The 15,548-nt window shown below is 44.0% G+C and overlaps 1 protein-coding gene across 3 annotated transcripts in view; it reads left to right on the top strand.

Annotated features, from left to right (window-relative positions):
• The window catches only part of PRPSAP2 (phosphoribosyl pyrophosphate synthetase associated protein 2), a 49,378-nt gene extending 39,636 nt beyond the window's left edge, over positions 1 to 9,742 (top strand). For all 3 annotated transcript variants that reach the window (XM_032431904.1, XM_032431902.1, XM_032431903.1), the window contains 3 exons: positions 688 to 758; positions 5,000 to 5,146; positions 9,062 to 9,742. In XM_032431904.1, the coding sequence (XP_032287795.1) occupies positions 688 to 758; positions 5,000 to 5,146; positions 9,062 to 9,220 (377 nt within the window). In that variant the 3' untranslated portion in view covers positions 9,221 to 9,742. The remainder of the gene's footprint in view (positions 1 to 687; positions 759 to 4,999; positions 5,147 to 9,061) is intronic.
• Positions 9,743 to 15,548: the final 5,806 nt, after the last annotated feature.

The raw sequence follows: 15,548 nt of genomic DNA, 5'->3' as shown, positions 1-15,548 counted from the left end.
TAGAAAGGGGGCAAAAGCATTACTGAATTCACAGCATCTCGTTACTACAGATTTTGTTAATTAAGGAATAAATTCATGGGATATCTTTGCATTTATTTATGTTTCCTTTAATTTTTTTCACCAGTATATTATACTTTTCAGTGTACAAGTCTTTCACCTCTTTGGTTAAATTTATTTTCAGGTATTTTATTCTTTTCAATGCTTTTACAAGTGGAGTTATTTCTTCTTCAGATTGTTCATTGCTTGTGTGTAGAAAGAACTGATTTTTATGTGTTACCTTGCAACTTTGGTGAATTGATGTATTAGCTTTGGTAGTTCTTTGTGGATTCTTTAGTATTTTTTATATGTAGGGTCATGTCATTTGCTAATAGAGGTAGTTTTACTTCTTTCTGTCCAATCTGGATACCTTTTATTTCTTTTTCTTGCCTAATTGCTGTGGCTAGCACATCCAGTACCGTGTTGAGTAGCAATGGTGAGAGCAGGCATCCTTTGTCTTGTTCCGGATGTTAGGGGAATGTTTCAGTCTTTCATTAAGTATGCTGTCAGCTGTGAGTTTTTCATATTTGCCCTTTTTCAGGTTGAGGAAGTTCCCATCTGTTTCTAGTTCCTTGGGTCTTTTTATCATGAGACATTAACTTTTTAAAGGCTTTAATATAGAAATTTTTGTGTGTGTTTTATTCTGACCAGTGCTGATTCCTAAAGAAAAGCCCCCAATCACAGTTGTTGGCGATGTTGGAGGAAGGATCGCCATCATTGTGGTATGTAGATCTCTCTTATTATTGTTAATTGTTGTATTTGCCGTTGTTATTCTCTTGAATTATTTGTTAATTGTGTGGATAGCGGTGTGGCCAGGTAAGTCTCCTTTACGTTGGTACCTTGTGCTACATGTTTACTTTGGTCCAAAAGCAGAAAATTGTTATCATTAGTTTATTAAGAAATTGTAACTACTTAGTTTACTAAATGTTGTGTGGCTGTTTGTCATACATGAGAAATTGTTTTGTGATAAAGGTAGGGTACAAAATTGATAACTGTTTAAAACACTCATCTTCTTGTGCTTCACAAAACCAGTGCACAGAAGGAGTACATTTAATGCCTGTATCGTTAAAACAACAATAATATGAACATGTGGGCGCCCCACTGCTCAGCTTGGAAACAGAACGTCGTCCTGTCCCCGTGAGGCCACGTTGGCTCTTCCCTGGTCTCTCTTCTCTCTCCTACCCCCAAAGGTTGTCAGCAACCCGGAAGTCACCATTCATGCCCTTGCTTGCCGTGAATGCATGTATCCCTAATGCTAGGTGGTTCTGTTTTTCAGGTTTCTGATGTTTGTATAATGAAGTCTTTGTGTACTTTATGACTTCCGTTCGATGCTGTTCTGAGATTTCTCCATGTAGTAACATGTGGTTGCACGTTATTTCTCTTTACTGCTGTTCCTGGTACAACCATGACACAGCTTATTGATCTGTTCTCCAGGCACCGAACATACAGTTTCTCTATTTCCAGATAATACTGCTCTGAACAATCTTGTGCCTATTTTCTGGAGCATACGTGTAAAACTTTCTTGGCACCTGGGAGTGGGGTGGTTGGGTCAGAAGGCACACACATTTCCAACTTTCCTGACTGGTGCCAAACTGTTCCCAGAGTGGCCGCACCAGTTAACCAAGACTCCATAGTGGGGGCCCCACGTTCTCCCCAGTGCTTGTGATTTTGCTTGTGAACTTCTGAATTATAAAATCTTTTCTGAATTACAAAATCTCTGACATCACCCTCTAGGGTACTAACTGCCCATGAATTTATTCCTTAATTAACAAAATCTGTAGTAACAAGATGCTGTGAATTCAGTAATGCTTTTGCCCCTTTTCTACTGCATTAAAAAGAAAAAAAAACCCTTTTTATTTTGAAGTAATTTTGATTCATAGGAAGTAGGCCCTCCCCTCCCCCAAATTATACAGGGAAGTCTTGTGTTCTCTTGATCAGCTTCCTCCTCCTTGCTCAACTGTGGTGCAGTAACACAATCTGGAAATTCAGATCACCACCACCCACACAGCCGCTCCTGATAGGACCAGTGTGACGTGTGTGTGTGTGGACGTGTGCAGGCTTCTCACACGTGGAGCTTTGTGTAACCGCCACCTCGGTCAGATACAGAAGGACACCATCACCTGAGCGGAGCTCCTTCGTGCCCTGCCTTTATCGCTAGGTCCCCTCCTGCCCCCCCGATCCCTGATGGCTAATCTGTCCTCTGTCTTTGTAATGGTGACTTCAAGAAAGTCATACAAGTGAAGTATACAGTTGGCCAGGCTTTAAGATCGGTTTTTTCCCCCTAGCATGCTTCCCTGGAGATCCATCCAGGTTGTTACGTATATTTAAGTACACCCTTTTAGGATGAGCTGTTTTCCATGCAGGTTGGTACCACAATTGAACCGTTCACCGACTGAAGGACGTTTGGATTGTTTCCAGTTTTCTGCTATTAGAAATAAAATTGCTATGCACATTTGTGTATGGGTTTTTGTTTTACTTTTTGTGGGATAAATGGCCAAAGGTGCGATTGGCGGGTTGCATGGTGATTGCAAAGAGAGTGTTATAAGAACCTGTCAAACTATTTCTTTTTTTTCTTTTAAAGATTTTATTTATTTATTTGACAGAGAGAGACACAGCGAGAGAGGAAACACAAGCAGGGGGAGTGGGAGAGGGAGAAGCAGGCTCCCCGCTGAGCAGGGAGCCCGATGCGGGGCTCGATCCCAGGACCTTGGGGTCATGACCTGAGCCAAAGGCAGAGGCTTAACGACTGAGCCACCCAGGCGCCCCTATAGTAATAGTATTTTAACAAACTACACAGTCCAGTGGTGTCCGACCCATGCACCACAGACTCCCAGTGTGACAGGGTAGAAAATATATATATCGGTCTCCACCCAGAGAGCACACAGAGCTCCTAAAACCCTTGCAAATTTCTAAGTGATGAGAACACTAAGAACATCATTTGTTCTATTTGTCTTTGACCCTGACCCTGACACAGGGCTCCCAAAACCCTTGTAAATTCCTAAGTGATAAGAGCACTAGAAGCATCTTTTATTCTAATGAGGTGACTCCCGGTGGGCTCCTGAATGGGGGCTGGTCACCAGAAAGACTATGCCATGAGAAGCTTGGAATTTCCAGTCCCCTAACCCCCATTCTCCAGAGAGGGGAGAGGGGCTGGAAATGGAGTTAATGATCCATCATGCCTATGTGATGAAACCTCCATAAAAATCCCAAAAGTACAGGGTTTGGAGAGCTTCCGGATTGGTGAACACATCCACATACTGGGAGGGTGACGTACCCCAGCTCCACGGTGACAGAATATTCTGTGCTCTGGACCCTCCCAGACCTCGCCCTATGTATCTCTTCATTGGTATCCTTTATGACATCCTTTAATAAACCGGTCAATACAAGGGTTTCCCTGAGTTCTGTGAGCCGCTCTAGCAAAATTAATCCAACCTGAGAAGGGGGTCATGGGAACCTCTGCTTTGTGGCCAGATCACACAGAAGCTGTGGGTAAGCCGGGGCCGTACTTGCAAATGGCATCTGAAGTAGGGTGGGAGCGGTCTTGTAGGACTGACCCTTAACCCGCGGGGCTGCGACACTAGCTCTGGGTAGACAGTGTCAGAACAGAGTTAAACTGGGGCGCCCGGGTGGCTCAGTCGGTTAAGCGTGTGACTTCGGCTCAAGTCATGATCTTGGGGTCCTGGGATGGAGCCCCACATTGGGCTCCCCAGCGCTCTCTCTCTGCACCCCTCCCCCGCTCATACTTTCTCTCTCTCAAGTAAAAGCTTAAAGAAAAAAAAAGAAGAAAAAAAAAGACCTGAGTTAAATTGTAAGACAAGCAGCTGGTATCACAGAGAAAAACCTCCACGCATTTATGTGAACTGTAAAGGGGATATGCAGGTGAGAGACATGGGAGGTGGAAAACGGAGTCTTTCCTATCACACCCAGGCTACCAAAGTTATTTTAAGCCCACTAGGGTATCAAGCATCGTCTAGACTTGAGTAAGTATTCACACATTTATTTTATATGCATATATATTATTCCTTTCAAATGTATACTGATATTACTGTGATCAAAGAAGAAAAACAGAGATATTACTTGAAAAGTGCTACTGGCAAAATGGTACAGCCATTCTGAAATAGTTTGACAGGGGGGCGCCTGGGTGGCTCAGTCGTTAAGTGTCTGCCTTCGGCTCAGGTCATGATCCCAGGGTCCTGGGATCGAGCCCCACATCGGGCTCCCTGCTCAGCGGGAAGCCTGCTTCTCCCTCTCCCACTCCCCCTGCTTGTGTTCCCTCTCTCACTGTGTCTCTGTCAAATAAATAAATAAAATCTTTGAAAAAAAATACTATTACTATCTTTCCCATATGTAGAAAGTATATTTCCCATGTGCCCAGTGGAGAAAATTCAGAAAATAAGGAAAACCAACAGGAAAAGAGGAAAGGACTAGCTAGAATCAAGCGCATTCTGACAATTTTATTATGCGTTTCAAAAAAACAAAAACCCTTCACGGGATGCCTGTGGCTCAGTTGGTTAAGCTTCTGCCTTTGGCTCAGGTCCTGATCCCAGAGATCTGGGATCCAGTCCCACATCGGGCTCCCTGTTCAGCGGGGAGTCTGCTTCTCCCTCCCCTTCTGCTGCCCCCTCTCTCTGTCAAGTAAATAAATAAAATCTTTAAAAAAAATCACAAAACACAAAAACCCTTTAGTGAACATTTCTGGAGCCCCAGCCTGCTGAGGGCACAGTTCCGGACCCACGAGGGATAAGGTGGAGCTGGTGGCCCCAGGGAGCCCCAGTGTGGCCGAGAGGCCTGCAGGGAATGCAGCGGGGGCACAGCGACCGGCCGTGTCACCATGCCACCCGGATATGTTAGATGGGACAGCAGATCTGCTAGAGTGGGATGACACCCTTTCTTTTTCCGGGTTGTGTGAACCCGCCTTTGCCCCCGTGTTCACGTACCTTCTGCTCCCTCTGTGACTTGACAGGATGACATCATCGACGACGTGGACAGCTTCCTTGCCGCAGCAGAGACCCTGAAGGAAAGGGGCGCATATAAGATCTTTGTGATGGCGACTCACGGCTTGTTGTCGTCAGATGCTCCCCGGCTGATTGAAGAGTCCGCCATCGACGAGGTAACCGCCACGGTCTGGGCTCCGCTGCCCCGACACTTCTGTGCCTCCTGGTCCCGGTTAGAGGGAGCGGGTGAGGGCTGCATGATTTGGTGGTTAAGAATTGATTCACACCGTGGGTTATGTTTGCGTTTCACGGACCGGAAGCCTCTGTCTTTTGCGCATGGTACTAGTTTTACTGACTCTCATAAATGGGGCACATGGCGCGCGGTGCTGTGCACACTCCCCCCGGCCCCCCCCAGACTCCATCACAGCCCTGCAGGCTGCCCATCAGCGCCACTTTTAGAGAGACAGGAAGTCCTGCATCCGAAAGGCCAAGGGACTTCTTCAGGTCACACAGCCGGTAGGCTGAGCATTTACATGCCAAAGCACAGCTCTCGCTGGTACAGACAGACGCCTGCGGTATGGACCTGGGGCAGGAGGCAAACAGGGCAGTTTCCCAAGCCGCCGGCATCTCACTCAGGCCTGAGGCGAGGCCATCAGGCTTACTCCCCCTGCTTTGTCTGCCCCCCAGGTCAGCCGGCTGATCTGCTTGTCTGCTCTGACTGCATAAATCACATCTTCATTCTCTCTTAAGAAATGGGAGGTGTTTTGCCCTGGAGATTCCTGGGTATTGAATCCTCCGTGGCTCAAACTCCTTTTACTTTTCCGAGTCCCACACTTCTACTCTTCAGCAGGCCATCTCCTTGAGCCTGGCCCTGTGTTCAAGGGTTCAAGGTGCCTTCGCTCAGACAGAGGCCAGGCTGGTGTGGCTTGGACTAGATCCAGCCTCCTTATGTCCAGCGGGACAGACATCCTAAGGGCCAAGAATACGTGAAAGGTGTTCAAGGCCACGAACTGGATACAGAATTCACATACTGAGTAGATGGAGAGGACTTTGGGCAGCTGTCACGGTCTGTCCACGTGGTTCCCACGGGTGCTGCGTGCGGGCAGATTTGAAAAAGCAAGCCAGAGGAGTGGGGGGGGCCCTGCGGGACCCAGGCCTCCTAGAGCAGAGTGGCCTTTGGAGAGGAGGCATGAAAGCAGCAGAAATGGACGCAAGTGCACCCGAGTCTTGAGGGACAGGCCCCCTCTGCGGATGGGCGCGTTTGTGTCTTGAGAGGGGCCTCGCACTGATGCCCAGAAGGGGGAGTCAGGCCAGTAACTAGTGGCTACACCAGGTTTCTGGGGCGCCTGGGTGGCTCGGTCATTATGCGTCTCCCTTTGGCTCAGGTCATGATCTCGGGGTCCTGGGATCGAGCCCCGCATCGGGCTTCCTGCTCCATGGGGAGTCTGCGTCTCCTTCTCCTCCCCGCTCGTGCTCTCTCTCCAATAAATAAATAAAATCTTAAATAATAATAATAATCAATAAACTGGGTTTCTGTGTTCACTCTGGTTAGGAAGCTCAGGTTTTTCCCGTAAACTTACAGCACAAAGCACAGTGGAGCAGTAGGGTGTAAACAGTGCAGGAGCAATGGTGGACTCTGCCGGGTAGGGGGCGGAGGTGGGGGACGTGGAGAGGCTGCTGTCCTCCTCTTTCGGAAGATAGTGCTCGGGGCTGATAAACCAAGATTTGAAGTGGGGGTTTTTGGTTTGTTTGTTTTAGTTAAAATCCTTAAATGAAATGGTCAGAATAGATAAAGGCAGGAGATCAGTGGTTGCCAGGCCTCTGGGGAATGGTGAGATGAGGAGGGACAGTGAAGGCATGCAGCGTTTCTTTCTGGGGGACGTGCTAAGCCCAACTCTGAGTGTTCTGAAGACCGGTGAAGCATACACTTTAAATGGGTGACTGGATGGTACGTGAATTATATCTCAATAACACTGATACTTTTTTTTTTTTAAAGATTTTATTTATTTATTAGAGAGAGACCGAGCACACGCAGAGGGAGCGGCAGGCAGAGGGAGAAGCAGACTCCCTGTTAAGCAAGGAGCCCGATGCGGGGCTCGATCCCAGGGCCCTGGGATCATGACCTGAGATGGAGGCAGACGCTTAAGGACTGAGCCACCCAGGCACCTCTCAAACTGGTACTTCTAAAAACTGGTTAGAACAGATGTGGAAGGGACGCCTGGGTGGCTCAGTCGGTTAAGTGTCTGCCTTCGGCTCAGGTCATGATCCCGGGGCCCTGGGATCGAGTCCCGCGTTGTGCTCTCTGCTCAGAAGGGAGCCTGCTTCTCCCTCTGCTCCCCCTACCCCCCGTTTGTGCTCTCTCTCTCTCTGGCAAATAAATAAATAAAATCTTAAAAAAAAAAAAAGAATAGATGTGGAAGATACATCCCCCAGTGAGGGTGGTTGATGCGTGAAAAACCAACCCCTACAAGGGAGCACCGTGCATGGGGCGCAGGTGTAGCACCCCCCCGCCCCGGGTCACGCCTCACACCGATTCTCTGGGGGGTGTGCAGAGAAGTCTGTGCTTGATACCAGTGGGAAGGGTTTTCTGGGGTTTTTTTTGTTGTTGTTGTTTTTTGTTTTGTTTTTTTTTAATTTGGGAACTGTTCTCTTTCACAGGCCACGATAATTTATGTGACTCTTCATGTTTCCATTTTTGCCTCATGTGCCAGGAATATCAGCTACAAAAGGAAGTCACAAGAATCAGATGAGGCTAGGTTTTCATGTCCCTGCTGCTGGTTCTGAATAATTCCTTACTGTCCACCTCTGTTTCAACAGTCTCCTTGTGTATGTGCATCTTTATTATAAGAGGTCTTGATGCTTATTTCAGAAGTAGGGAGTATAGAGTATAAATATAATTAACAAATCATTCCCATCCCTGTTTTTTTTAGGACGGCTATTTTTTTTTTCCATTTGTAGCTGTTGGAAAGTGCTTCTTTGTCTTTCTTTTTTACCAAATCTTAATTTTAAGAAAAACAGCTTTATTGAGATATAATTCACATACCGTACAATTCACCCATTTAAAGTATAACATTCACTGGTTTTTAGTGTATTCACAGAATTGTGCACCCACCATTCTCCTCCCCCCAGAAGGGAGCCCCAATTCTCATTAGCAGTCCACCCCTCTCCCCATTTCTTCTCAGTCCACTCAGCCTTAGGCATCCACTAATCTGCTTTCCGTTTCTATAGATTTACCGAATCTGGGCATTTCATATAAATAAAATCCTGTGATGTGGAACATTTTGTGTCTGGCTTCTTTCACTTAGTGTGCTGTTTTGAAAGTTCATCCTTGCCGGAGCAGGGTATCCGTACTTCATTCTTATTTGTTGCTGAATATTTCATCAAATGGATATGCCACATTTTGATTTTTCATTCATAAGGTTATGGAAATTTGGGTCGTTACCACTTTTTGACTCTTGTAAATAATAGTGTTTTAAACATTTATGTGCAAGTGTTTGAGTGGAGATATGTTTTCATTTCTCGGGTTCTGTGGCAACTCTATGTTTAACCTTTTGAGGAACCTCCAGACTGTTTTCCAGAGTAGCCAAACCATTTTTCACTCCTCTTGCCAGCAGCGTCTGAGGGTTCCAGTTTCCCCACATCCTCACTGGTAGTTCTTATTCTCTGTCTTTTTGCCTGTAGCTGTCTTAGTGGGTGTCAGGGTATCAGACCTTGGCCTAAGAGACACAAGTAGTGGGGGCACCTGGGTGGCTCAGTCGGTTAAGCGTCCGACTCTTGGTTTCAGCTCAGGTTGTGAGATTGACCCCCACACTGGGCTCCATGCTCAGCGTAGACTCTGCTTAAGACTCTCTCCCTCTCCCTCTGCCCCTTCCCTCTGCACTCACTCACTCTTTCTCTCTAAAATAAATAAATCTTTTTTTTAATAAAAGAAAAGAAACGAGTAGTGTTCACGTTGACTGAAAACATATGGTAGACTCACTGTCCTGTCAAGTAGAACCACCGAAATTTGAGAATATATCAGATTTTCAGATCCAGACAGGAAGCTACCTGGTTCTCTGATGCTGTTGGATTTCTTTCCTCTTGATTTGCAGGTGGTGGTTACCAATACGATTCCACATGAAATCCAGAAGCTCCAGTGCCCCAAAATTAAAACTGTGGATATCAGCATGATCCTCTCAGAAGCCATCCGTCGGATTCACAATGGGGAGTCCATGTCCTACCTTTTCAGAAATATAGGTTTAGATGACTGAACAGCTTTCCTTTCTTTAAACTCCCAAGGGCCAAACTGGAAGCAGAGAGTACTGTGAGGGGTCACGCCTGATTCAATGTACTTCCCAGGGGCCGTCTGTGCTTTGTTCCTTCCTTTTTGTTAATTCCTACGAAGATAGACCAACTTTTTATGTCGGTTTAGGTGTTCATGAGTTTTTTGGGCAATTTTTATAAAAGAGAAACTATATTCTCCTCCTAAATGAATTAACAGCCCTGGTTGTTTGTAGCTTAACTATTTCAACAATAACCTGGAATAAGACTTTTAAGCTCACAGACAGCCTTTTTCCAAAGTTGCTGGAGCCCAAGTGCTTAAAAAAGTTCCATGAAATCAAATGATCTATACTGTGTCATACCTGCAACTGAAAAGCCAAAAAGGTGATACTGTCGAATCCCAGCAAATGACATTTTTAGAGACGCTTTTATAGACATGCATATGTGAACGATTATTATGCGACCATTATTTATTTTCTGCAACAAAAGAAGGAATAAAAAACTTAACGCTGTGTGTGTGTTTTTTAAACTTTGTGTTTGGGCAATTTTGTAACTAAAATAAAATGAACGCTGAATACACGTGCTGTGAATGTTGGGAGTGTTGGGTCCGCTTGTTGGGTTTTCTCTTCTGCAGCTTGTCATGGTGCACAGTAGCCTCTCAGGGATGTAACGTTTCCTGTTCTGTTTGTCCAGGACCTGCACGTTTCTGATCGTAATCACTTGGCTGTGGGAGGAGAGGAATTCGAGTCGCAGGCTGTGAGCCCCAGGGGGCAGGTCAGCGAGTTGGCGTGAGCTGCCGCCTGCATCTTGGCATGGCTTTGTTCTGCTCCCTGTTCAACAGCACAGCCATGCTCTGAACAAAATGCTACCTCTGCATGCTCTGGAAGATGAGATGCTGGGGCGGGGGTGGTCGCAGAGGGCAAGTGATACGACCCTTGTTAACGTCAGGCATTGAAGAACTGTCTGCCCCGCAGTTCAGAGTGCAGAACTCAGAACTTGTCCATGAGAGTTGTAGCAGGCTCTGGAACACGGGGGTCCAATGAGTTAGACCAGCATGTTCTCCTGCCAAGGTCATCTAATGGCAGTCCCATCAAATTCATGGAGGAAAAGATTAATGAAGACATTCTCACAAAGAAAAGGATTATTCTTTTACTTTTTTTTTTTTTTTTTTTTTTAAAGATTTTATTTATTTATTTGACAGACAGAGAGAGCGAGAGCAGGAACACAAGCAGGGGGAGTGGGAGAGGGAGAAGCAGGCTTCCTGCCGAGAAGGGAGCCCGATGTGGGACTCGATCCCAGGACCCTGGGATCATGACCTGAGCCGAAGGCAGACGCTCAACGACTGAGCCACCCAGGCGCCCTACTTTTTGTTTCAAGTAAACTTCACCCCCAATGTGGGTCTCGAACTCATGACCCCGAGATCAAGAGCCATATGCTCTACTGACTGAGCCAGCCAGGAGCCCCAGGACTATTTTTTTCTTCCAAAAACACTTAATCCTGTGGTTTCTGCCTATGTTAGAATCTGCAATTAAAATAGGTGACTTGGCACAAAATTAAGATTGGTCACTTACTGTCTGCCATATCCAGGTTTCTTCATGCTCCCAAGAGAGCAGCCTGACTCTGGGGGACTTGCTGTGGAGTGGGTCTGGGGCCTTGTGTGTGCAGAAGCACCGAGGGCTGTGCTTCTGGCAGCTGCCCCGGGTACCAGACGGTCTACTGCTCATCTCTCTGTGCTCATCGCACGCAGCAGTGTCCAGACCCCTCCTGACTCGCTGTCTCAGCCAAACAGTCTGTGATGGTTGTGCTCCTGCAGGTGCATGAGAGGAAGGCGTATTTTGTTAATTACCTAAAGTAATGCACACTGATGGTCGGATCTAATCAAAGTAGAAGCCTGCGCTGTTGACATGGGACATTAACTCTTGCTTAGAACTGTGTGACCTTAAAATGAGCTCTCTCCTTTATACGTTGTGAGCATGGTTTTCTTTGCTTTATGAAACCCTTGAAAGTAACCACATTTTCCTTTTACTTCAAAATGAATAAGCTGGCAGATGTCTACCAAGGATGGTGGAATGGGGAACTCCAAAAGTCTCTTTCTCCGTAGAAGCAGAGAATAAATTAACAAAAACAGAATCGACTTTATTGGAACTCTAGAAAATAAAAGTTTACAGCAACTAAGTAAATGGTCAGTAAGAAAACAAAACAATAAAGAAAAATGGCTGAATCTTGAAAAGATTGCTTTGTGGCACTTTAACTTACCCTGGTCCCATTCATTTTGTGCTTCCTGGCAGCCTTGAAGACAATAGCCTGCATTCCTGGTACATGTTCCTTGTACCAATGGGAGTAGAATACTATTCTCAAAGAATTATGGTTATTTGTTTGGACCTGTCTACTGGCTCCTTGAAGAAGTGGCTCAAACGACTTGCCTTTATTTTATGCAACTCAGAACTCTTCAGAGCAGAGGGACAACTCTTAAGTTTAAAGGCAGATGTATTAGCCACTCCTCTTGGGACAAACAATGAAATCATTAAAATCTAAGGAATGAGACACTTCACGGGGAAAGGGCTTTGAAAATCTCCCACATGAATGGGAGCGGGATATGAAGGGTGTGGGATTGCACAGAGTTGAGGACATGCTCAGAAAAGACTCAAGAAAGCTTTAAGTTCTCACCTCTGGCAGATTTGCAGGCTCTGTGCAAGCAAGAAGTGAGGGCTAAAGCAGAGTTGTAATCTGCCCAGCTGAGTGTTGAAGGCATGTCGTGAGACATGCAGCCCATCTGCAGACGGTTATTTTTCCTCCCTCCTTCCCTCCCTCCCTTTCACCCTTTCTCTCTCTCTCTTTTTTTTTTTTCTTTTTTCTTTTCTTTGTTTTCAGGCTTAAGGAAGCCTGTGATGACTCATATTCAGTTGGCCAAACAGAGATTTCAGTTACCATACACAAAAAGAATACAGACTTTACAAAAATTAGTTCAGAAAAGCCACTGAACAGACAACTACAAGCAGCAACAAACCTTGGGGAAGGAGGAGAATCTGATTTCCAGACTTCCCACATTATAATATTAAAAATGCCCAGTTTTCAACAAAAAAAAATTCTGGGCCCACACACAGGAAAAAAAATTTAATAGAAACCATCCTTGAGAAAGTGCAGACATGAGATTTACTAAAGACTTTAAGTCAATGGTTATACATATGCCCAAAGAGCTAAAGGAAACCATGAGAAGGATGGCTCACTAAATAGAGAATATCAATACGAAATAATAAAAATGAACCAAACAAGATTTGGGGAAGACAGTGGAGTGGGAAGCACCAGGAATCTGTCTCTCCACCTAGACAATTGCTGTGGTAAGATTTGATGGTTTTGAGACTCCAGAGTCTATTGAAGGTTTGCAACCTCCAGGGGGAGTGTTGGACAGTAAATTGTTAATTTTGGTCAAATTCAGCTCTTAGTACAGTTGCAGATCCCTGACCCCCATACACACACTCCCAGACTGGTGGCAGGCAGCCGTACCCGTGTTCCTGGAGCCGCCTGCACAGCTTGTGGGTGCTGGGGTGGGCAAAAAGGACTCCGTCCTCCAAATAGTGGAGATCTGTGCTCTGACAGCTGGTTGCTGCTGCTGATCACGGAGGTGTAGACAAAGAGGCTGGGAGCTATTGTGATTGCACTTCCTTCATTTGTTGCAAGCCCTCCTCCTCCAGCTGATGAGAATTCTGGGAGATTTAAAGGCTGGTCTCCTTATTCCCCACCTGCACCTCCAATTTTCTCCTTTTCCCTCTTTTGGGAGCCAGACATTAAAGACTAGGACTCCTAATTCAAAAACAACTGCATATGCAGGGAAAATTAGAAAGTTACTGCACATGCTCAGAGGATATGCAGGCTCAGAATAGAACTGAAGAGACCCTAAGCTCATCCCTCAGGTTGATCCTTGGCACACAGACAGCCTACAACAACAACAACAACAACTACTACTACGACTATAATAAATACTGGGGAAGGGAGAGAAACCGATTTCCAGGGTTACCACATTATTAGATTCAAAAGTCCAGCTTTTAATTAAAAAGAAAAAAAAAACATGCAAAGAAACAGGAAAGTATGGTCCATTCAAAGGGAAAAAAATCACAGAAATGGTTTCTGAAAAAGACCCGATGGTAGATCTGCTAGACAGACTTTAAAGCAACTGTCTAAAAGATGCTCAAAAAACTAAAAACAAACCGAAAACAAAACAAAAAACAGTTGTGGAGAACAAGAAAATAATGTATGAACAAAGCAGGATATCAATAAGCAGAAAACCTAAAAAGAAACCCAAAGAAATTCTGAAAAGTACAACTAAAATGAAAAATTCACTAGAGGGATTCAAAGGCACATTTGAACAGGCAGAAGAAAGAATCAGTGAACTTAAGAAAATGAAACTAAAAAAAAAAAAAAAAAAAAGAAAAGAAACTAAATCTGAGGAACAGAAAGAAGATTGAAGAAAAGGAAACAGAGCCTAAGGGACCTGTGCGACTCCATTAAGTGGATCAACATACACATTGTGGGAGACCTCCTCCAGAAGGAGAAGAGAGGGAAAGGGGTAGAGAGAATATTTGAATAAACAATGGCTGAAAACATCAACATTTTATGAAATACATGAATATAAACATCGAAGAAGCTCAATAAACTCCAAGTAAGATGAACTCAGGGACACTCACACCAAGACACATTATAATCAAACTTTAAGAAGTCAGACAAAGAATCTTGAAAGCAGCAAGAGAGAAAAGATGAGTCTGTAACATACAAGGGATTCTCAGTAAGATTATCAGATTTCTTATTGGAACTTTGGAGTTCAGAAAATGGTGGGCTCAAGAATTCAAAGTGCTAAAAGAAACAAAAGATGTCAACCAAGAATTTTATATTTGACAAACTGTCCTTCAAAGTGAGGGAGAAATTGAGACAATCCTGGGTAAACAAACACTGACGGAGTTCATTACCACTAAACCTGGTCTGCAAGAAATGCTCAGAGGAGTGCTCCAAGGTGAAATGAAAGAACACTAGATAGTAAATTGAAGCTCTATGAAAAAACTATAAAGATCTCAATAAAGGCAAATACACAAGTAATTATAAAAGTTACTATTATTGTAACAATGGCTTCTCTTTTCTACATAATTTAAGAGACATATATTTTACAAATTATTAGTCTAAAAGCTAGTATTATTACAACATTAGTGTGTAACTTTGTTTTGTACATAACTTAAGAGGCTAATGCATTTAAAAGATTATGTTTTGTGGAACAAAATGAATAAAGATTTAATTTTATAACAACTGAAAAGGGGTGTAAACAAAGTTGTCAAAGAAGCAGAGTTTTTGTAGTTATTGAAGTTAAGCTGGTATAAATTGAAATTAGTGTCATAATCTTAGAATATTAAGTATAATCCCAATGATAACCATGAAGAAAATAGTCATAGAATATATATCAAAGGAAATTGGAAATGAATTTCAATGTTTTACTACAAAAAAATAAACTAAGCACAAAAGAAGGAAATGAGGGACAGTTGTTAGGCATCTGCCTTTGGCTCAGGTCATGATCCCAGAGTCCTGGGATCGAGCCATGCATCCGGCTCCCTGCTCCTCGGGAAGCCAGCTTCTCCATCTCCCCCTGCTTGTGTTCCCTCTCTGGCTGTGTCTCTCTCTGTCAAATAAATAAATAAAATCTTTAAAAAAAACCCAAAAACTTCTAAGTTCATGTTCATGAACACAATGTATAAATTTTTAATTTGTTAATTACACTGTAAGGGGATATACAAGTTTATATGTGTATATATACATATATATTTGTATATAATTAAAAATTAAATTGATATTAGTTCAATCTAGGTTGATATATTCAGGTGTATTATTGTTCTCTGGAGAAACAAAACCAAAGTGTGTGTGTGTGTGTGTGTGTGTGTGTGTGTATGTGTGTGTGTGACATAGAAATAGATCTATATCTATGTATCTATATCCATCGCATCTATATATATAGAAGTATCTATATAGATCTATCTATATAGATGCAGATGGATATAGATCTCTATATATCTGTATCTCTATCTATCTATATATAGAGGGAGGGAAATTGACTCATTTTAAGGAATTGGCTCATGGCTCACACACTTGTGGGTGCCAGCAAGTTTGAAATGTAAGGATGGGCCAGCAGGAAAGAACCAGGGAAGCCTGGAGAACCAGGAAAGAGTTGATCTGGCAGTCTCAAGTTCAAAGGCAGAATTTATTCTCCTAGAAGCAGAATTTTTTCCTCAAGGAACGTGTCTCTTCTCTTAAGGCCATCAATTGATTGCATAAGACCCACAC

Source organism: Phoca vitulina, unplaced genomic scaffold, assembly GCF_004348235.1.
Source record: "Phoca vitulina isolate PV1807 unplaced genomic scaffold, GSC_HSeal_1.0 scaffold47, whole genome shotgun sequence".
In the NCBI taxonomy this organism is placed as follows: domain Eukaryota; kingdom Metazoa; phylum Chordata; class Mammalia; order Carnivora; family Phocidae; genus Phoca; species Phoca vitulina.
Note: the sequence above shows the minus strand (reverse complement) of the source record. Positions and strands in the feature narration are given on the sequence as shown.